Source organism: Mastigoproctus giganteus, chromosome 3 (assembly GCF_048544385.1).
Source record: "Mastigoproctus giganteus isolate SK-2022 chromosome 3, ASM4854438v1, whole genome shotgun sequence".
Lineage (NCBI taxonomy): Eukaryota > Metazoa > Arthropoda > Arachnida > Uropygi > Thelyphonidae > Mastigoproctus > Mastigoproctus giganteus.
The window spans coordinates 30,794,687-30,818,352 of record NC_143577.1 but is presented as its reverse complement, the minus strand read 5'-3'; the positions used below and the strand labels follow the sequence as shown (position 1 = coordinate 30,818,352).

At 35.6% G+C, this 23,666-nt stretch overlaps 1 protein-coding gene across 2 annotated transcripts in view; it reads right to left on the bottom strand.

The window, feature by feature from the left end:
- The window catches only part of LOC150087841 (spectrin alpha chain-like), a 455,664-nt gene that overhangs the window by 199,991 nt on the left and 232,007 nt on the right, over positions 1 to 23,666 (bottom strand). For both annotated transcript variants that reach the window (XM_090369231.1, XM_090369232.1), the window contains exons 25-27: positions 18,023 to 18,283; positions 16,105 to 16,296; positions 13,535 to 13,771 (exon numbers count right to left, since the gene is read on the bottom strand). In XM_090369231.1, the coding sequence (XP_090225357.1) occupies positions 13,535 to 13,771; positions 16,105 to 16,296; positions 18,023 to 18,283 (690 nt within the window). The remainder of the gene's footprint in view (positions 1 to 13,534; positions 13,772 to 16,104; positions 16,297 to 18,022; positions 18,284 to 23,666) is intronic.

Sequence of the window (23,666 nt, the reverse complement as noted above, 5' to 3'; positions counted from 1 at the left end):
TGTAGGGAATAACTTTGATATTATATACTTGGATCTTAGAAAGGCTTTTGATACTGTTGCACATGGAAGACTGCTGCACAAATTGGAGCAGTGTGGCATTGGAGGCAAGTTGCTGCTATGGATAAAGGGGTGGTTGAGGGGGAGAAGACAGAGAGTGGTAATCAATGAACACTGCTCATCATGGACTAATGTTATTAGTGGAGTCCCTCAGGGTTCAGTATTGGGTCCATTATTGTTTTCTGTATTTATAAATGATATTGATGATGGTATATCAAGCTTAATATCCAAGTTTGCAGACGATACGAAGGTTGGCAGGGTTGTCAAGGACACTGACACTATGCTACTGCAACAGGATCTGGAAAGGTTGAGCAGATGGGCTGAGAGGTGGCAAATGAAGTTTAACATTGACAAATGTAAAGTACTACATATGGGAAACAGCAACCCCAGAGCAACGTATCAACTCTGTGGTACTACACTGACAGTGGTAGAGAATGAAAGGGACCTGGGGGTGGTTGTGCAGGCAGATATGAAGTTTTCTGAGCAGTGCAGATGGGCTGCAAGAGTAGCTCATGGTGTATTGTCGATGATATATAGGAATTTTTCTAGCAGGGATAAGGAGGTGATTATTCCCTTGTATAAGGCAATGGTCAGACCGCACCTAGAGTACTGTATACAGGTCTGGAGGCCTCATTTGAAGAAGGATGTGGAGATGCTGGAACGAGTACAGAGAAGGGCAACAAGATTAGTGAATGGAACAAAGGGGTGCTCTTACGAAGAAAGGCTTAAGTTTTGCAAATTACAGTGTCTGGAAACTAGGCACCGGCGAGGTGATCTGATAGAGGTGTATAAAGCCTTCAATGGTTTGAGCATGCTCAATGCTGATGGGATTCTTCCTCTTGCTCAGAATAATCACCTGAGAGGGCATAAATTCAAATTGAGGAAAGACAGATGTAGGATAGACGTGAGGAAATTTACCTTTAGCCAGCGGGTGGTTGGTTGCTGGAATAGACTTCCATCCCTTGTCGTGGAAGTTGATAGCCTAAATAAGGTTAAGGCTCAGCTGGACAGGTATTTCGAACGAACAGAGAGGTGAAGTGGAAGTGGTTATTTTTTATTTATTTATTATTTTTTTTTTTTTATTTATTATTTTTTTTTTTTTTTTTTTTTTTTTTATTATTTTTTTTTATTTTTGGCTGATGCTGCATAAGCTTGCTTTCTTGCATCAAATGCCTCTACTAATGCTAATGCTAATGCTAATATAGCCTAAAAGGACTTAAAAAAAGAAAACCTGTAAAGATGCTGTCATCTTCATCATCCAAATATGGTATACTCAGTGCATGTACAGGTCACTAAGACAGTACAAATCAGTTTGTATGGACTATCAGCCTTCCATTCATTATTTTTCCTCCGTGCTATCCCATTTCTTGTTAGGTCTTTAGTCCTAGCCTGAGTAAGACCTCTTAATAATCGATCCTCAAGTAAGTTGCAAAATCTCAATATCTTTTTAAAGGGCAAATAATTAGGAAAACTAACCTAAAACATTTTAGTGAAACTAGAAAATTATACAAGAACAAATATCATGGAAAATATGACTATATCACAAATGCACAATACTGTGATGAAACAAAAAGTGAATAGTATATTATTATTATTATTATTATTAATATCCATATAGTACAAGGAAGCCTGAGGCTTATGCTGCACCAGGAAAAAAAAAAGTTCCCGAGTTAGCATTAGCATTAGCATTAGTAGAGGCATTTGATGCAAGAAAGCAAGCTTATGCAGCATCAGCCAAAAAAAAAAAAAAAAAAAAACCCACTTCCACTTCACCCCTCTGTTCTTTCAAAATACCTGTCCAGCTGAGCCTTAAACTTATTTAGGCTATCAACCTCCACCACAAGGGATGGGAGTCTGTTCCACCAACCAACCACCCGCTGGCTAAAGGCAAATTTCCGCACATCTATCCTACATCTGTCTTTCCTCAATTTGAATTTATGCCCTCTCAGGTGATTTTTCTGAGCTAGAGGAAGAATCCCATCAGCATTGAGCATGCTTAAACCATTCAAGGCTTTATACACCTCTATCAGATCACCTCGCTGGTGCCTAGTCTCCAGACACTGTAATTTGCAAAACTTAAGCCTTTCTTCGTAAGAGCACCCCTTTGTTCCATTCACTAATCTTGTTGCCCTTCTCTGTACTCGTTCCAGCAGCTCTACATCCTTCTTGAAATGAGGCCTCCAGACCTGTATACAGTACTCTAGGTGTGGCCTGACCATTGCCTTATACAATGGAATAATCACCTCCTTATCCCTGCTGGAAAAATTCCTGTATATCATTGACAATACTCCATGAGCTACTCTTGCAGCCCGTCTGCACTGCTCAGAGAACTTCATATCTGCCTGCACAACCACCCCCAAGTCCCTTTCATTCTCTACCACTGTCAGTGTAGTACCACAGAGTTGATACGTTGCTCTGGGGTTGCTGTTTCCCATGTGTAGTACTTTACATTTGTCAATGTTAAACTTCATTTGCCACCTCTCAGCCCATCTGCTCAACCTTTCCAGATCCTGTTGCAGCAGCATAGTGTCAGTAGTGTCCTTGACAACCCTGCCAACCTTTGTATCATCTGGAAACTTGGACATTAAGCTTGATATACCATCATCAATATCATTTATAAATACAGAAAACAATAATGGACCCAACACTGAGCCCTGAGGGACTCCACTAATAACATTAGTCCACGATGAGCAGTGTCCATTAATTACCACTCTCTGTCTTCTCCCCCTCAACCACCCCTTTATCCATAGCAGCAACTTGCCTCCAATGCCACACTGCTCCAATTTGTGTAGCAGTCTTCCATGTGCAACAGTATCAAAAGCCTTTCTAAGATCCAAGTATATAATATCAAAGTTATTCCCTGCATCCAGTTCTTTTGTGACTGCATCATAGTATCCAATCAAGTTGGTCAGGCAAGACTTCCCCTTAACAAAACCATGCTGTGTCTGAGCTATAACTGAAGTCTTGTCTAAATGATCCTGCAGTGCTTCTTTAACCAGTGCCTCCATTAATTTTCCTGGAACAGAAGTTAAGCTCACAGGTCTATAGTTACTTGTGTCAGCCTTTGATCCTCCTTTGTGAATTGGGGTCACATTTGCACATTTCCAGTCTATGGGTACCTCCCCTGAGTCCAAGGAAGCTCTCATAATTATGGCTAAGAGTTTGCTTACTTCCTTTGCTGCCTCCTTTAATATAACTGGATAGATCCCATCCACCCCGGGTGCCTTTCTTGTGTTTATCTTCAACAGTTTCTCCTCCACTTTACTCCCAGTTATTTCAAGATTCTGTAGCTTACTGCTAGAGTTGAATACACCTCTGGCATTCCCCTTGCTGAATAACTCCTCATGTGTGAATGTCGATGCAAAATATTCATTTAGTTTGTTAGCTACCTGAGCAGGATCATCAACAGTTGACCCATCAATATCAAGTGGACCAATCTGATTCATCCCCTTCCTTCTAGAGTTTACATAAGTAAAGAACTCTTTGCTGTTTTTCTTTGTTTCCCTTGCCAAAGATTTCTCGTAATCTGCCTTCGCCTGCCTAACCTCCTTTGTAACTTGGTTGCATATCAACTTGTATCTATCATAGGCTTCTGTGTCATGTGTTAATTTGTAAGTATCCCATGCATTTTTCTTCTCTGCCATATGCCTCATTAGTTCATCTGACATCCATTTTGGCCTAAACCTTGAACAATATTTCTTAGTTGGTATGTAAAGCCTAGTAGCTTCCAAGATAAGTTCTTTGAATGCTTCCCATTTTGAATTTGCTGTTGGTAACATCATCAGTTGGTCCCACTGTATAGAATTTAAATACTGTCTCAGTCCATCGTAGTCGCCTTTACGGAAGCAATAACCCTTCCCTTTACCCCTGATGGTAGTTACCTCTTTGAGTAAATCCCACTTCAGCACACTGTGATCACTGCCACCTAGTGGTTCATTTATCTGCAGATTCTTAATGCTTGAAGAATCACTGCTGATAATCAAATCAAGAGTATTACTCCCTCTTGTTGCCTCCCGAACATGCTGATGTAGAAAACAATCATCCAATAAATCCAAAAAAGCCCTGCTAGTGTGTGAGTAACCAGCCCCCAAATTCCAGTCAATATCTGGGAAGTTAAAATCTCCCATTATAAGACTCTCTGATTTACTGGCCCACTCTATTTCCCTGTATAGTTCCTTATTATACTCATCAGAGTCATTAGGCCTATAGCACACTCCTACTCTCAATTTTGATCTCCCAATGCTTATGTCACACCAAACTGACTCAACACTGCACTGTCCAGCGATGTCGACTGGCTTCACTTCCTTGGTTTTTATGTGTTTCTTAACTAATAGCATAACCCCTCCTCCCCTCCTGTCCTGTCTATCCTTTCTGTAAACGTTGTACTCCCCAAATTGCAGTTCTGCATCCCTTATATCTGTGTGACACCATGTCTCTGATATCCCAACAATATCTGCCTTTGATGTTTTGAGCAATACTTCAATCAACTAACCACTGGTTGAAGGCAAACTTCTGCATATCTAGCCTACAACCATATTTCTGAATTTCAACATATTTCGATACTGAATTTCAACATATGCTCCATCGTGCATGTAGTTTGAGCAAGAGGAAGGATTCCATTGACATTGGGCTTACTTCATTCAAAGCTTTAAAACACCTTAAATCTCCTTGCAGGTCATAATTTCCAGATGCTTCAATTTTAAAAACTAAAGCCTTCGTGGAAAAGCACTCCTCCTCAATAATCTTGTTGCTCTTCTCTGCACTCGTACAACAGATTCACATCAAATGAGGCTTCCATACATGTACACAGCACTCAACATGGCCTAACCATTTCCTTATACAATTGGATAATCACCTCGTTATCCCTGCTGTCAAAATTCCTGTATATCGGTAGCAAAATCCAATGAGCTGTCCTGGCAGCTTGTCTGCAATGCCAGGACTGCTTGTGAGGTTTTGTTAATATTTCCTAACAACAACAGTGGACTTTTTAAAAAATAAAGTCCATAACATAAGAAAAATCAATTGCAAAGGAGAAACAGCATTTAAAAATCTAATAATGATACAACTAGGTAACAAATTTTTAGAAAGATTCTATTTCCATTTCATAGTGTTTATGAATTTGGGTATGTTAATTAAGAATATGACCATTATTTTGTTCACAGCATCAATAGTTTGCCCAGAAATGAAAGAAAAGTAAATATGCAATAATACTAGACCTGATTTATTAACAAAATTAACTTTTGTACAGAATAAAGTATCAATCTTTGCTGCAGGTAAAGATTAATTTGCGATTTTTCACAAATTAAAAAGTATAAACCCTCCTCAGGTTAATCAAAAAGAAAAAAATCCTTAAAAATGTATATTCGAACATCTGTCTTTTGTGGTCAGTGTAATCACCTTGAACCAAGAACCAAATTGCCCATCACAGCTTCATCCCACCTGACTTGGTATCTATTCTCCATTAACTGTATGTCCAGGTGAAATCTCTCCCCATGTTTTTCACTGATATCACACAGATTTAGCTTTAAAAAATCCAGGTGAGAGTGCAAGTAATGGAGCTTAATTGACATTCTGTATTCCATTTTCCATAATTTTCAATCAACTTGTCATTAGTTCTTTGTAATTTTCACTCAGTCACCAAGAAAGCCATTCACTACAATGTTAAATGACTGCCAGGCATTTTGCTCAGCATCAGTCATTTTGTCTCCCAGTTCTTGAAAGCCAACATTTGTTTAAATTGACCAATAGATATGGCACCTTTCACTTTTTGCATCAGACAATTTTGGAAACAGACTGTACATGACTGAAAGTTTCATCTTAAGGATCCAATACTTTAACAACTGTTTAAACAGTGCAGCTTGATACAGAGTGGCAGAAGCAAAACTATTTCTTGGAACAAGGGATCATGGCAAGAGGCAACTAAATAACCTTTTCAATAATGCGGAAAACTTTCCTGTGAAATTAGCACAATTGGTCAGTTAGCTGAGAATCCAGCTATATGATGTTTCTCTTTTTACTTCTCATTAGTGTTAAGTAATCATGACATCAGTATTTTAGCTATCTGTATGCATAAATTATACTAATAAATTATGCTAATAATTTATGCATACTTTAGCATATTTATACATATTTTAGCTGTCACTGTGATTTTTAACAGCATTATCTCAGCAAACTTCACAGCTTCTTCTGTGAAACTCCCTAAAATAATTTAATATCAACCAGAGAAATCATACAGAATATTATGAAGGTGAAAAACAATTTTTACTTCTAAGCAATATGTTAAGAGTGTAACTGGTACACAAAATAAGAAGAATAATAAAATTTTTATTCCTAAAGTAACATACGTGAGCATAATGTTTTGCACAACAGTCATCTGCAGTTGTCCTGCACTTTCACTACTTTGTTCTGCTTGAATTTCTCAGTTGCAGCCTTTTCATTTTGCAAATTTCAGTAACTTTATCATAACATCATAATACCATTACATAGTTAAATTATGGAAAATGACAAAAGTACAAAACAAGAATAAACTGAAGTTTTATTTGTAAATGACACACTCTTGCATACATAATGTTCTTCACGATAAAGAAGCAGAATTACCTTTCACCAAGATATTTCTCAAATGCAAAAAAGATATCAGGGAAAATGGAGTCCAAATATGTTGGCAAACTGTTGGAATTTCATAATACCACGGGAAACACCAATGGACCATTATAAAAGGCAAAACACAACAAAATAAGTGTTTTGTTATCAGATAAATTTTGTAAATAGAATAGGGTTATTGGACCCATTATTCAATATTTAGTACTGTATGTAACATTTTCTTAAAATATATGAAATCTTTTTTACTAGAAACCTTTTGATTTTAATCCCGTCTCCTTAAAATTGGTGGGTGTTACAGCAATATGGTTGTCTTTTTTGAATTCAGCAATGTCCAATCTACAAGAAGCACCCTGAATTTTAACAGGGAATGAAAAAAAATTTTTTTTTTCTAATCAGTGTAATCACTATTAATAACTGCTGAAGTATAGTCAAAGATAACAATTCTCAAGACAGGAGATCTCATAATTCTATATCCAACTGAATCAATCTGGACACTGAAATATGAAGTCAAATATTGCATCCTGAAATTGCTGCTCACAGCAAGCTGTGACTTGTAACAAAAATGTTCGGTGACTCATGAACAAGGACAATGCCCCTGAATGCTCATTGCTTTACATCAGTCATGGTTGTTTGTTTGTTTGTTTGTTTGGGGATTTATTAGGTGCATCGGCAACTATGGCCATTGTGTGCCATCAGCCATGCTCTCCAGATTTAATTCCATGTGACTTTCTTTTCTTTCACAAATTTAAAGAAATTATTTAGAGTAACATACAAATCACCTGTTTATCTGCAGCCAATCTAATTTAGCATGTGTTGAATAAAAGGGGTTTTGTGTTTTGTTGTATTTTAAAACAAGTGATTTTACTGATCAGCAAATCTGAATCAATTTTTTTGTCAAATTAGGAAAAAAATTGACAGAAACTCACAAAATGATAAAAACAGCATTTAGAGAAGATGCCACTATGTTGTTTGAAAACTGTTCAGTGGTTCACAAAGTTTAAAGTGAGCCACTTATCTGCTGAAGATGATCCTTGCTCTGCTGCCCTTCAACTTCAAAAACCAATGATTCAATTGTTCATGTTCATGATCTGATCAGGAGAGATTAATGTCTAACTATCCAGAAAGCTGTTAGCAAAACTGTTATTTCTTATGGAACATGTCAATATTAACACAAGATCTGGGGAAGCAACATGTTTCAGCTGCCTCAAATACTCACTGATGGTTACAGAGAATGCTCACATGTCAGGATCTTTGTCATCATGCTAATCACTGACTGACTGTTTTTTCCATCATCACTAATGACAAATCATGGGTGCATGGCTTTGACCTGGAAATGAAGGCCCAATCCTTTTGATGAAAGGCTATTTACTCCAAGTATGAAAAAGCAAGATAATCTCCATCAAATGTGAAGATTGTATCTTATCATATTTTTTGACTCGCAAGGCACTGTTCCTTATGAATTTGTCCCACAAGATCAAATGGTGAACCACGAATACTATAAAACACTTCTATGGTGATTGCACAATACTGTCTAGAGAAAACAGACAGAATAGTGAACTTTGGGGAATTGGTGTTGCATCATGACAATGCTAAAAATTCTTGATGTAAAGTGGCAAATCTGAAAGTTTGCCACTTTACACTCAAGAATTTCTTTCAAAGTACTCCATTACTCTGGTTCCCCATCTGCAACTTACCAGATTTAGTTCCCTGTGGGTTTTTTTTTTTTTTTTTTTGTTTTGCAAGCTTAAAAACTCCCACTGAAAGGTCACAAATTTAAAATGACTTGGGAAATTATTCAGAATGTAACACAGGAACTATCAGCAATTTCAAAGGAATTGCCTATCAGGAATATTTACAGAAGTTGCAGAAGCTTTGGAATCAGTGTATACATCATCAGACCATTTCAAAGAAGTTCCGTCGAAATAGCTAGTAAATTTCATCATTTCCCAAATATTGAGTTCTCAAACTTTTTGATCTCACCTTGTACCACTATTAAGTGATTAATCGCAAGAAGGATGGTGATAGGAACAGTGCCACTAAAATCATTATCAACTAGAAAATGCTTTTGTCCAAGAAACATAAAACTAATCCCACTACAGAACAGTTAGGTCAAATGAGGGTATAACAATGAATGCAAGACTTAATTATCTACAATTAAGTCAGGGATGATCTAACAGAACCAGCAAACTAAACCTGAATGGCATTATTATTTTACACATAAAAAAGATTTAAAAATAACTAAATGCACAAGGCATAATAAATTAAGAGTTAAGAGTTTAATATCTATATAATATCAGTGTAAATACACCATAGATAACTCTTAAGAAACTACGATGGTAGTGTGGGATGCATCATTTCCTCTGTTTCTCATATTGTGCTCTTCCTTCACAAAGTTGCCATGATATTGCACCACCTCGAATAAGCAACGCTTCACTAACAGAGAAGACCACTGCTACTCATTCTCAGTGAGCACCACCACCCAGACGGCACCGTTTCAAAACTATTGGCCTATTATCGGTGGGTGTTTGTGTATTTAGTTATTTTTAAATGTTATCATATAAACCTTTTGGCATCTCTCATATTGTGTGATTATCTTCATAACTGGGTTGTCATGCCTGCAATAACAGGGTACCTGCCCACCCACCGATGGTAGGCCAATAGCTTTGAAATGGTCTGGGTGGTGGTACTCTCCGAGAACAAGCAACAACAGTCCTCTCCACCAGTGAAGCATCACTCATTCGAGGCAGTGCATTACCAACGCAACAATCGGTCCTTGAGGTTGTCACAGACATTCTCTCAGATATGCCAGACAAACTGTACTTGCTATTTGGGAGTTTAAAACGCTGACTGAACTGATATTTGGGTGACATTCAAGTGGACCCAATTTCAGCAAAGTCCGGACGGTCTGTGACAGCCAAATCCTCTGATTGCCCCTTCATGGTGGTTGGACTGTTAGTAACCCTGGGTATAACCTCCATACACATGCACACTGTGGGCGACCACCCAGGTGTGAACCAACGTAAGCAGGGGTCGAGGTGTGGTGCCCACACCACATAGAGGAATGCCACCCCTCTGTATTACCAGGCAACACTAGGTGGTAGATGACTCTCATCAACTGGTGAAATACCACCACTTTTCTTATTGGAGGCTTGAAGTGGTGGAACCCATGTTTAGTCTCCAGAGCTAAGAGAGAGAGAGAGAGAGTCAAAAGTAGAAGGGAATCACCAAGAAAGAGAAGAATGGTGATATCCAGCTCAGGACCCTGGGTGTGCCAAGCCCATACTCACCAGCTGTGAGCCCCCGGGGTTTATATAGTCCAATAAACTGTAATTTATGCTAAAGACAAAGACAGAAATCCAATGGCAGCTTTGAAGTCCATATCAATACATTGTAGGTCAGTATTTTATATACATAATGCATATGCGTAGTTTTCCAAAAACATGGATTTTGGAAAACTTGGAAGGTATGAAAATTGTGGCAACACTTTTGTTAAATTTTTTAAAATTATCAATAAACTCAAAAATTAAACTATCCCAACAAAACATAGTCTTCATATTATTTAAAATTACATGAATATGAGTCCCCAAATAAAAATTTATATTATTTTAAGCTGTTGATATTTCCATAAACTAACTGTTTCTGTAAATTCATGTAATTTTGCTTAGATCAAAAGATACAATTTAGAACTATCAATACTCATTGATTAATCAAGAAGTATTAAGTCCACATAATCTAAGTCCTTCTAAGGACCAATTATGGAAATGATAACACTTGGCATCTTCAACACAAGCATGTGCTCAAATTAATATGTTCTGAGGATTTTCTTTATACTTATGACATGACCCTTTCATTGCACTAATTAAATTCCCTGATAAAATAATAAGAAAACCAGATGTATCTAATTTTTGGCAATATATGAATATATGTGATATAAGAATATATGCAATATATATGTGATATCCTTTTAATTATCTAATTCATTTGTTATTTTCTCTGGCAAGGATCTTAATGTTTTTAAAATTAAATTTGTAGTCATTTTACCATGTGTGTTGTACCATTTTATAATTTACTAGTTCTCCCATGGATAATATCTTTTAGTGTTTATCTGTTCTCATTTCTAATTTATATTTTAACTAACAAATGTAAATGCTTTCTCATTTACAAATTAACTAATAAACTATGTACTATTTCTGTATGTCTCTGATTTATTGAAAACTGTTTGAAGAAAACAATGCTTACAAAAATAAATCAATCTTCAATAATGCTTGTGAACTTATTTTTTACTTTATTTTTGTTTTATTTTAGGTTTTCCAACTCAGCATATCATATCAACTGAGTGGGAAAACTAATATAATATTATATCAAAAGAAAATTAACAACAAAGAAATAACACAAATGACCAAAGTTGTATTCATTTGGGATCACAAAACTTTGTGTTCATGATTTCATTTCATCGTTGTTACATATATGATATCAAAATAATTTTGATATCGTATATTTGGATTTCAGGAAAGCTTTTGACACTTTTGCACAGGGAAGACTACTGTACAAATTGGAGCAGAATGGTATTAAGGGTAAGTTGCTACAATGGATAAAAAGATGGTTAAGTGGGAGAAGACAGAGGGTGGTAATCAATGGGTGCTGCTCTTCGTGGACTAATGTTATTAGTGGAGTCCCATAGGGTTTGGTGTTGGGTCCACTGCTGTTTTGTATATTTATCAATGATATTGATGAAGGTATATCAGGCTTAATGTCGAAGTTTGCAGATGATACAAAGGTTGGCAGGGTTGTTAATGACAGTAATGGCAGTGTGCTACTGCAACAGGATCTAGATAATTTGGGCAGATGGGCTAAGAAGTGGCAACTGAAGTTTAACCTTGACAGATGCAAGTACTGCATATGGGAAGAAGTAACCCCAGAGAAACGTACCAACTGTGTGGTGCTACACTTAAGGTGGTAGAAAATGAAAAAGACCTGGGAGTAACTGTGCAGTCAGATAGCATTAGCATTAGCATTAGTAGAGGCATTTGATGCAAGAAAGCAAGCTTATGCAGCATCAGCCAAAAAAAAAAAAAAAAACCCACTTCCACTTCACCCCTCTGTTCGTTCAAAATACCTGTCCAGCTGAGCCTTAAACTTATTTAGGCTATCGACCTCCACCACAAGGGATGGAAGTCTGTTCCACCAACCAACCACCCGCTGGCTAAAGGCAAATTTCCGCACGTCTATCCTACATCTGTCTTTCCTCAATTTGAATTTATGCCCTCTCAGGTGATTTTTCTGAGCTAGAGGAAGAATCCCATCAGCATTGAGCATGCTTAAACCATTCAAGGCTTTATACACCTCTATCAGATCACCTCGCTGGTGCCTAGTCTCCAGACACTGTAATTTGCAAAACTTAAGCCTTTCTTCGTAAGAGCACCCCTTTGTTCCATTCACTAATCTTGTTGCCCTTCTCTGTACTCGTTCCAGCAGCTCTACATCCTTCTTGAAATGAGGCCTCCAGACCTGTATACAGTACTCTAGGTGTGGCCTGACCATTGCCTTATACAATGGAATAATCACCTCCTTATCCCTGCTGGAAAAATTCCTGTATATCATTGACAATACTCCATGAGCTACTCTTGCAGCCCGTCTGCACTGTTCAGAGAACTTCATATCTGCCTGCACAACCACCCCCAAGTCCCTTTCATTCTCTACCACTGTCAGTGTAGTACCACAGAGTTGATACGTTGCTCTGAGGTTGCTGTTTCCCATGTGTAGTACTTTACATTTGTCAATGTTAAACTTCATTTGCCACCTCTCAGCCCATCTGCTCAACCTTTCCAGATCCTGTTGCAGCAGCACAGTGATATGAAGTTTTCTGAGCAATGCAGACAGGCTGCCAGGGCAGGTCATGGGGTTTTGTCAATAATATATAGGAATTTTGCTAGCAGGGAAAAGGAGGTGATTGTCCCTCTGTATAAGGCAATGGTCAGGCCATGCCTTGAGTACTGCGTACAGGTCTGGAGGCCTCATTTTAGGAAGGATGTAGATTTACTTGAGTGTGTACAGAGAAGGGCAACAAGATTGGTGAGGGGAATGATGGGATCCTCTTACCAAGAGAGGGTAAGTTCTGCAAATTGCAGTGGCTGGAGACTAGGCACCTGCGCGGTGATCTGACTGAGGTATATAAGGCCTTGAATGGGTTGAGCACACTGATCTGATGGGATCCTTCCACTTGTTCAGATTACCAACCTAAGGGGACATAAATTCAAATTAAGAAAGGACAGATGTAGAATAGATGTGTGGAAATTTGCCTTTAGCCAACGGGTGGTTAATTGCTGGAAGAAACTTCCATCTGTCTTTGTGGAAGTTGATAGGTTGAATAAATTTAAGGAGGAATTGGACAGGCAGTTGGAGGGAATAGTGTGATTTTTTTTTTTTGGCTGATGCTGCATAAGCTCATACACTTGCTTTCTTACATCACATGCCACTACTACTACTACATCATTTGTACCAATGTTCTCTTCTTCATAAAAATTGATTTAGTTCTCAAGAAAGATTCTCTTCTGTTTTAAAATTATGTTTAAAATTTTGTTTTTAAATTTGATATATTTGATAAATTTGATAAATTATTTGATAAATGATAAATTTGATATTGGTAATCTATTCTCAGAATAGCAAAACACTAAGCAGAAGCAGCTCCTTACATAATTCAGTATTAATGTGTTCCGTATGTCTGAGATGTGTTCTGTCACTTAGATAGATATTTTTCATTGGTATCCAAACCAAAGTTATAACAGCATTGATAACTTCATAATATTAATATTTAGATTAAAAAAGACATATATGGTTGAAGAAATACAAAACCCATTTAAGATAAAGCACAACATACCCTATCTGCAAGGGCAGCTAAATCTCTTTCAAGGCCATCATGCTTCCTCTGTAGAGCCTGTACGCTCCGTAGATCATGACCACAATCTTCAATATTAACAGTGTCATCTTTTTCTTTAATCCATTCTTTTGTCTCTTCAATATCTCTCTGAAATCTCTGTACTTCATGTGCAGATCCCAATTGTTCAGCCCTTTTTGCTGTCACTTGTTGTAGATGCTGCCACTGATCATTTACATCCTTTAAAATAATTACAATCACTTAATTATTAGCATCATATACAATAATTACAAATAATAGTCTCTAATTAAAATAGTTATTTTATCTGTGTAATGGAATCTCTCACTCTGTTGTCCAACTCTACTAACCAACTCAGCACAAACAGCTTAAATAGCCTGTATCATTTTGTGACAAAAATTTGGAAATATTGGATGAGGTTCCATGTATTTATTTCTAATAACTGGGAAGAAATGTCTTTCATTGTAAGTGATCACAAAATGCACAATTTTCCTCATAAAAATTAAGTAATCACCTTCCAGGCATTCATACTTTTCACATTATGAAAGCATAAAATTATTGCATGTGACAATTTAGTTTTTAATAAACAGACACTAGAAATTGAAAAGGTTCTTTTCTTTTTTTTTATTCCTGATATCTTGGCAGCATGTTTCATACAACATACATGCACGTGCATGCACACACATACATACACAATTATATTAATTAATTATGTGTTTTTATGAAGTTTTTTTACTAGGATTTTTCTGCAGATTTATATTAACCTGCTAAACTCAATTTTAAATTACAAGAGCCACGAAATCAACAGGTGTACAATGCAACATGATGTGCATAATCAAGTAACTAACTATATAATATCAGTATAGATACACCATAGTTTACCCATAAATTTAAACTATATATAATTATACCTTGTGCAGTTCATCTTTAAATAATCAAGTAACATACCACTATTACAAACGTCTAATGTTATAGCAAAGAAGGTGCACTCATTATGTACAAATAAGCTAAGAAGCTGACAGTAAATGCATTGTGTATAAGCTAAGGAAAATAACAGTTATTGTTAACTGTTGCCTACCCTCCCCACAAACCTTTAGAAATGGATGAAAAAGCCACAAATAGATATTTATTTTATAAAATTTTTTTCTCATAAAATACAAATTGAAGAATAATGATATAACTAGATTATCCTCAAAACACATGTCTTTTGCTTTCCTAAGGGTGACTACAGTGGTCTCAGACAGTTTTTAAATTGTGTGCAGCAGACCAACTGATGATGTTACCAACAGAAAATTCTAAATGGGAAGTATTCAGGGACATAATCAAAGAAGCTACTAGGCTTTTCATACCAATGAAAAAATACTGTTCAAGGCTTAGACCTAAATGTATGTCAAATGAATTGATAAGACTTGTGGCAAAGAAGAAAAATGCACGAGATGCATATAAATTATCAAGTGATATAGAAGCCTATGGTAGATATAAATTACTCTGTAATCAAGTTGCAAAGAGGATTAGGCAAGCTAAGGAAGATTATGAGGCATCTCTGGCAAACAATGCAAAGAAAAACAGCAAAGACGTCTATGTTTATATTAACAGTAGAAGGAAGGGGCAGAATCATATTGGGCCACATGATGTCTATGGATTAACTGTTGGTGACCCTGCTCAGGTTGCAGACAAACTGAATAGGTATTTTGCATCTACATTCACACATGAGGAATTCTTTAGGGAAGGGGATGTCAGAAGTCTAAGATAGACATAAAAAAGACACCTGAGATGGATAATATCTATCCAGGTGATAGATGCTAAGGGAGGCAGCAAAGGAGGTAAACAAACCCTTAGCCATAACTATGGGAGCATCCTTGGATTCAGGGGAGGTTCTTATGGACTGGAGATGTGTGAATGTATCCCCAATTCATAAAGGGTGTGGATGGGTGAACTGGGTTTTTTTTTTTTTTTTTTGGCTGATGCTATATAAGCTTGCATTCTTGCATCATTTGCCATTACTACTACTACTACTATTCTGTTTAATTCTTGGAGGGGAATTCTAGTAAAATGACAAGGAATACTGCATATATTTCTTATATATAAATCAGTATGATTATCTACCTTGCCACAGAACATGAATTTATTATTTGTCATCTTTGCCTTTTAAAGAGTAATTTTGAATCTCCTGAAGCTAATATCTGGTTAGCCCATGAAGTTAAAGAGATTTTTAGCCTTGAGACTTAAGTCTGATTATTGGACATGTAGTTATGACTTGTTGTTTAGTTTACATTTCTAACACACTCGTTTTAACTCAGATAATAAATATATTGTTTACTTATATACTGTTTGTATCCTTTTTCAGAGTAACACACATTGAAAAAAAAATATTTTTTTTCCTGCAATCACAAAGATAAAGCTTCAACACACACACACTGAAAAAGACGTTGAAATAGAAGCATTTACCATGGGTTTACAGACCAGCCTGCAAATATTATAGCAGTGGTGTTACAAGATGCTTGTTCAAACATAAATAGTTATTTAATACACAGTCCACAAATAAATAAACTCACCTCAATTTGTGTCTGAATCTTAATAGCAGCTTCAGCATGACCTAAATTCATTAACTGTGTTGCAATTTCATTCATTTCTGCCAAGCGTACTTCATTAGCTCTCAAGTCTGACATGAAATCATCAAATTTCTTTTGTAGTACTTCAACTTGTTCCAAGTCCTCACCAACATCATGAATATGTGGTAATTGTTCCTAAAGGAAATAATAATGAGGGGGGGAAAACAACTAAAGCATTTTTAGAAACATTTTATAACTGATATAAAAAATTTTATAAATAAAAATCGAAATACAGTAGAGCATCAAAAATCCGAATGTCAATAATTCAAGACGTCAGTAATCCGAACGAGCCAGCATTTATTATTATTATTTTTTTATGCTAGTGCCATAAAATAATTGTAGTTATTGCTGGTTATTGTGATCATGTTTGCAAATTGAATTTTGATTCTATTAAACGGCAATTGTAATAAGTGAAGATTGGAGGTATATTATCCACAGGCTATAAAAATGAAGATACAAAGCACAAATTTATACTTTTATTTTACCTTACCAATTAACAAAATTAAATGATATGTGAAAATCAGAAGAATATTATCTACAGGTTAGCAAAATAAAAATATATTTACACTTACGTACAGTACTAACTAAACATAACACTTTGTAATCTGATATTTCTGTTCATTGACTCTCTTTTTTTTTTTTTTTTTGGGTTGTAAAATCTAAAACAGTAAAAAAAAAGATAAGCGTCAATCAATAACAAAGAACAAGGCAAGCAGAAATTGCAACTAACACAATACGTGCAAGTGAGATACAGAGTAAAATGTTTACAAAGTTTAGATATAGAAATGAAAAGATTTTGAACATTTACAGAGTTTTATATTACCGTACTGAAGTTATGGTCTTCTTCTTTTAAAAGGAAGTGGAAATTTTTAACAATTAAATCGAAGATGGAGACTGAGAGGATAGAAAAGAGTAGAGGAACAAAATTAAATTTAAAAAAAAAGTAAGGTCAAGGATAATGATTGATACAACAGATAAATCCAAGAAGAAGAAGAAATCGAAGATTGAGATTTTAAACAGACTTTCAAAGGGAGAAAGCAGATCTTCGTTAGCAAGATTTTGTGAGGTGGGAAAGTCAACTATAACAGAAATCAAAAATAACAAGGAAAAAATTTTAAAGTTTGCATTGAAACTTGATTCAGATTATGGTGAAAAAAAAAAAAAAAGAAAAACTATGAGAACAGCTAATGACCCATCCCTCGAAGATGCTGTTTGTTGGGTTCTGGGAGCATCAACAACTGAGGCCATATTGTTCCGTGTATAACGTCTGTGTATTGCGTGTATTCTGAGGTCGATTTTCTGTTTTCTGGACAAAAAAATCTGAGTTTCAGGGAGAAAAACGATGCTACTCTCACCTGAGACTGACTAATTCAGCCATATTGTGAAAAAGGCCCATAAAAATTCCTCCCATCATTGAGGGGACTCGAACTAAGGTATTTTAAATCTGGGGTAGGGAGGATGGTGATTCTACAAACTGTGCTACTCATGAGGGCTAGGCACGAGCAACAAGCTGAATATTGTCTAACTCAACTAATCTTGCTGAAAAGAGTGAGACATCTGGCAACAAAGAAACAAAGTTTCAAAATGGTGCAGCAAAAAATAAGTAATCATTTTCATTAAAGGCCTACACATATGTGTTATTGTGGCTGAAAGTTCCATTTGCTTTTTTACCTATGAATAAAAATACATAAGTACAACTTAGTGTTTTTATTTCTAAACTTACTAAACCTTTATTTTAGCCTCCAGAACTTTTTGATAAGTTTGAAAATCCGAACAAATCGGAAGTTCAAACCACCCCTAGTCTCAATTAGTTTGCATTATTGATGCTCTACTGTGTATGGTAAAAATAAAATGGATATACTCTGTCTTTGATCCACTGAGCCAAATCAGCAGCTTCTCTGGCTAGTTGATTCCCTCTACATGAATCCTCAAGCTTTTTACAGCGCTCCTGACCTAAAGCAAGTAAGTTCTCATACTGGCTCTCGATCTGGGATTGACGTGCAGATATATTGTTCGTATCTGAGAGGTTCTGCTGACTAGAAGACAATCCAGCTTCTATTTTCTTCACATATGGTGCTGGCACAAAGCCCTGACGATCATTTACTTCAACTTTCCACCAATCCTAAAATTTTGGGAAGGTAAAAGTGCTCAGTGTTTTATTTTGAATTGCCATTGAACAATAAAGAGCAAACCAGAAAATATTATAAATGATATACTTTACCATTTTAATTTATTCTTCAATTACAATAATATTTTAGTGTGTTGGTAAATGTGGCTCTGAATTATTAAATAAATATAATGCCTAAAAAATATTCAATTATATCATTCTATTTGAGTTGTAACATTTTTTGACACACTATTACTTGAGTAATCAACAGCTTGAGAAATTCCCTAAAAACAAACACAGAATGTCATTTTACATCTAAACAAAGAAAAATCAACATGGCAATATCAAATGATGATCTATTATACATTACCAAAACAAATCTTGAATATATGTTTGACCACAATATTAGTTACACATTTTGCATCTCCGTAAACTTGAAGCCAATTACAGTAATACCTCAGTTAACGAATCCTCTGGTAACGAAACTACTTTATAATGAAGTTGACAAAAAATGCCCTATAGCACATGCAAAAGTTTATAGTAGGGATTTTTGACGTACCTAGAACTCACTTCATGATATATGGAGCAGTGGTTAATTGTCATTGATAACATGCGTACCTACAGTAGTTGCTTTAATATATTTTATTAAATACGTAATTAAATAATAATTTCCCAGTATGTCACGAAAGTGTAAAACAATATCTTTAGAAGCCAAAATGCAGATTATAAGGAGGGTAGAAGCTGGCGAAAAGAAATGCCATGTAGCGCAATCATTGGGGTTAGCACAATCAACTTTAAAAACAATTTTAAATCAAGCTGATAAAGTTAAGCAGTCTGTGCTAAATTGTAGTGACATTACCGTGTCCAAATTAACATACACAACGTAGTAGCATTATAGAAAACATGGAAAAAATGTTAAGTATTTAGGTAGATGATATGACACAGTGTCATATGGCAGTCACCCAGGCAATAATTCAACACAAAGCGTTAAACTTATTTAACCATTTAAAGGCCCAGGAAGCTGAGGAAACCACCAAGACTTTTGTGGCTTCCCATGGTTGGTTAGAGAAAAAAAAAATTTGCAAGAATTCATAGTGTTAAACTGACAGGTGGGGCTGCAAGTGCCAACATCCAGGTAGCAGTAGCAGAATTTCCTGCACAACTGCAAGCCATAGTAAAACAATGAAAATACCCACAGAATTTGGTATCAATGTGGATAAAAGTGGGCAATTCTGGAAACACTTGCATTCCAAAACTTTCATCTCCCGAGATGAGAAAAGAGCTTCTGGGTTTAAAGCAGCCAAGGAACAATTAACACTTTTGTTGGGTACAAATGGATTTAGGGATATGAAGCTAAAACCAATGCTTGTTTACCATTCCAAAACACCTTGAATTATGAAAGGATTCTCCAAACCTAATTTTCCAGTAATATGGAAATTGAATAGAAAGGCCTGGGTGACAATGTGACAATGTACTTGTTTACTGATTGGTTTGTCAACTATTTTTGTCCTGCTGTCCAACATTATTTTGAATGAAATAATTTCAAACCCAAGGCACTTTTGCTACTGGACAATGCACCAGGACATCCTTCAAATCTTGGCTCACTTCAAACGTGCATTCCTGCTGAAGTGCTGTTTCACCCGCCAAACACAATTTCGCTGCTACAACCAATGGATCAGGACATTATAGCAGCCTTTAAAGCCTACTATCTGAGACACACTTTTAGTCAACTGATTGAGGCTAATGATGAAACACAACAATTACAACATTATGAAAGCAATCAGGAATATCAAAGAAGCCTGGGATGAAGTGACAGATCAGTGTCTTAATGGTGTTTGGCGACAAATATGGCCCAATACTGTTACAGAACGTGACAGAGTAGAATGTGAAATTCCTACAATTAGCACAGAAGCTATTCAAATGGCACATGCAATAGGCTTTGCACAAGTCAACGTAGCTGACATTCGAGATTTATTAAGTAGCCATGGTGAGACACTAACAAATGAGGAACTCCATGAGTTAATGGAGAAACAAGTAAAGGCTAAGGTAAAGAAAGCCAACACGAGAACAATGAGAAACATCGGATAACTTAAACGGAAAATTAGTTTCCCAACACCGGACTCTAGTGCTGCTCGCTCGGTAAACAGATGGTAGGTGTTATCAGTCTGGAGCCGAAATCGAGAAGGATATATTGATTGACAGGTAGGCGTGGCAACCGATGCGATGATTGGTGGTGGGCGTGACAGAGGACAAGCTACTGTGTAGTCATTGGTTGGCATTATAATGTATTTATTAGTAAAGAACGGTGCATAATAGTTTTGTAATGAACGTTAAACAGATAATAGTAGCGATGAATCTTTTAAAGATGGAAGAAATTTGTAAGGAAAATAAAACGTTGGTTGATTTTTTGATGAAAACTAAATTAATAAAAATTTCGTTCTGTTCATTTTTATGTTCTTCATTATGTTTTTTTCTCATTATTAAAAGCAGATTTTTGGAGTTCATGAGTGTTTTTACTATACTGTTGATTTAGGTTTGGTTACAAAAAAAGGAAAAGGTTTCTTTATTTTTCGTTATATTTCGTAACCTGACCTTAAATCATAGGTTAGGAAATAATAGAAACGGTTTCCTTATATTTAGTGACCTAACCTTAAACATTAGGTTAGGAGATAATATAAGAAAAGAAAGAAAGATTCTATATATATATATATATAGTGAATAGCTGTTGGGGTGTTGATTGATGTTATGATATGTGTGTATCCGCATGAGTTTCTTTAAAAATAAAAGTACAGTAATAATAATAATAAATAAAATAAAAGTACAGTAGTAATAATAATAAATAAAATAAAAGTACAGTAATAAAAAAATAATATTTTGTTAATAAACAATTTATGCGCTAGTCCACATGATTCTAAAGAAAAAAGGTTATGTTACCCCCTCCATTTTGGGAGGGGTTCAAGCTCCCATGGGATTCAAGTGGAGGTAACCCGACCTTTTTTCACCATTAGGGCATATTATTGAACAAGAAAATAAAAATACAGTCATAAAAAAATTTATTTTTTATGAATGTATTTCTAAATATGACTGTGATTCTAAAGAAAAAAGGTTAGGTTACCCCCTTCACTTCGGGAGGGGTTCAAGCTCCCATGGGATTCAAGTTGGAGTAACCTGACCTTTTTTCACCATTATGGAAAGCGTTCATTAGTGCAAGTTACCATTAGTGCTTCTGAGTGCTACTAAAATGATACTAACCCAATGTTATCGTGTTTGTGTTCGCGCACCAATCAGCACATTGTTTGCCATATCTACCTTTCAATCAATATATCGTTCTCGACTTTGCTCCAGACCGATAACACCTACCATCTATTTACCGAGCGAGCAGTGCTAGAGTGCCGTATCGGGAAATTAATTTTCCACGTAAGTTATCCGACGTTTCTCGTCGTTCTCGTGTTGGCTTTCGTTACCTTTGCCCAAGTAAACAATTCAGAAAATGAAGAAGAGGTTCCCCCAGAGAGGATATTATCAACAGAGACCTTGTCTAATTGTTTAAATTAAGTGACTCACACCTTAGATGTCTTATCAGAAAATTATCCCGATTTTCAACAAAGCTGCATTGTGAAGAGATCCATTTTAAATGCTTTAAATTGTTATAGCGAGATGCTATGCGATTGTAAGAAAAAAACAAGACAGTCGATCCTAGATACATTTTTGAAAAAGTCATCAAGTGAGCACTAGTGTTGTTTTGTGTTATTTTTCATAATAGATTTTAAGTATACTGTTTTACTTGACTCTTGTGAAGTTTTCTTTAATATTTTATAATATAATATATATGTTCTCATTTCAAATATATTTATCGTGTACAATTTGTATCTCTTTTTTAAGTGTAGGAATATATCCATATTCTTGCTATGATATTTCTACCTCTGATAACGAAGTTTCTTATAATGAACTAAAGTACTGGAACGCATCTACTTTGTTAAGTGAGGTATTACTGTACATTCAAAAATGCTCAACCAGGAACTGAGTTTATAATATTAACCAGAATTAATGAGTTAATTTTTTAAATACAACATCAAAGATGTGTAAACACATCTTCAATGTTGATAATATGATGTTATGGGATGTTCTGTTACATCATGTTTGATGTTATGGAATGAACTTCAAAGTTCAACATTTACTAAATCTCAGAGAAACTCTGGCCTGAGGTTGACAATGCTAACAAAAGTCTCGAATAACAAAAAAAAAAAAAAAAATGACAAACTTAGTTTGTTAACTGAAGGCTCCAAAGATTTATAGCAAGAAAGGAGAAAATAATATCAACAGACTCAACAATATTTTCCAACAAATCAGTGATGAATTGTTGAAAAATGAAATTACTGACAATGCAGAAATCATAGACACAGTGACAGCAACAGATGGATTTAAGTATGAAGAAGTGGCTGAGTTAAATTTAATGCCAAAAATTTCCCATGTAGCTGCCAAAAATACCTTACATACAGCTTTACATTACAATGAACGACAGCCTGATTCAACAATCAACAATATGATGTTTATAAAAGGCTGGAGGAACACTATTGCAAAATGTCACATTTCAACATCAAAACAGGTGATGTAAATGAATGAGTATGTATATGTTTTATTTTAAGAGAAAATAAGTTCTTAAGATATGTATGTACTCATTTTCATGATCTCTTACTTTAATACATTCACCGCCACATATTTTGGAGAGTCCTTTCTATGTGCCTTTAGTGTAACTTATATTTTTTCTAGATTTTGACTTAATATCATTCTTCAATTGGATTATTTCTCTGAGGCATTGGAGAAGACAATGCTTAGTAAATGGAAGGGATTTCATCTGTGAAGAATCATCACTCCAAATAACATTGGCATCTGTTGTTGGTAGTATTCTAACATCAAAAGATGCATTTGATGTGGATTCTGAATGAGATTCAGAATCCACATCACTTGAATAGAATTCTATTTTATTATCAGATGATATATTATAAAGAGATGATTCCATGTCATCAGCTTCAACATACTGTCCATCCCTGTTCCTTTAAAGTCCTGAAAGTCCCAGGCTAAAACACTTTTTACACAAAATTTTATCATGTGGACACACACACACACACACACACACACACACACACACACACACACACACACACACACACACACACACACACACACACACACACACACAATGATGTTTTGTTTATTAAATTAAAAAGTTAAAAGAATTAAAATTCAGCAAGCATAATCTTCAAAAAAGATAAAAACTAGATAAAATAATGTTAACATAAGCAAAGAACATATAAAACTGTGAATCAAGTATACAGTTTTAATAGCACTCTCTAGATAGTGCAATTGACACTAAGCAAAATCTCAGTAATAATGCAAA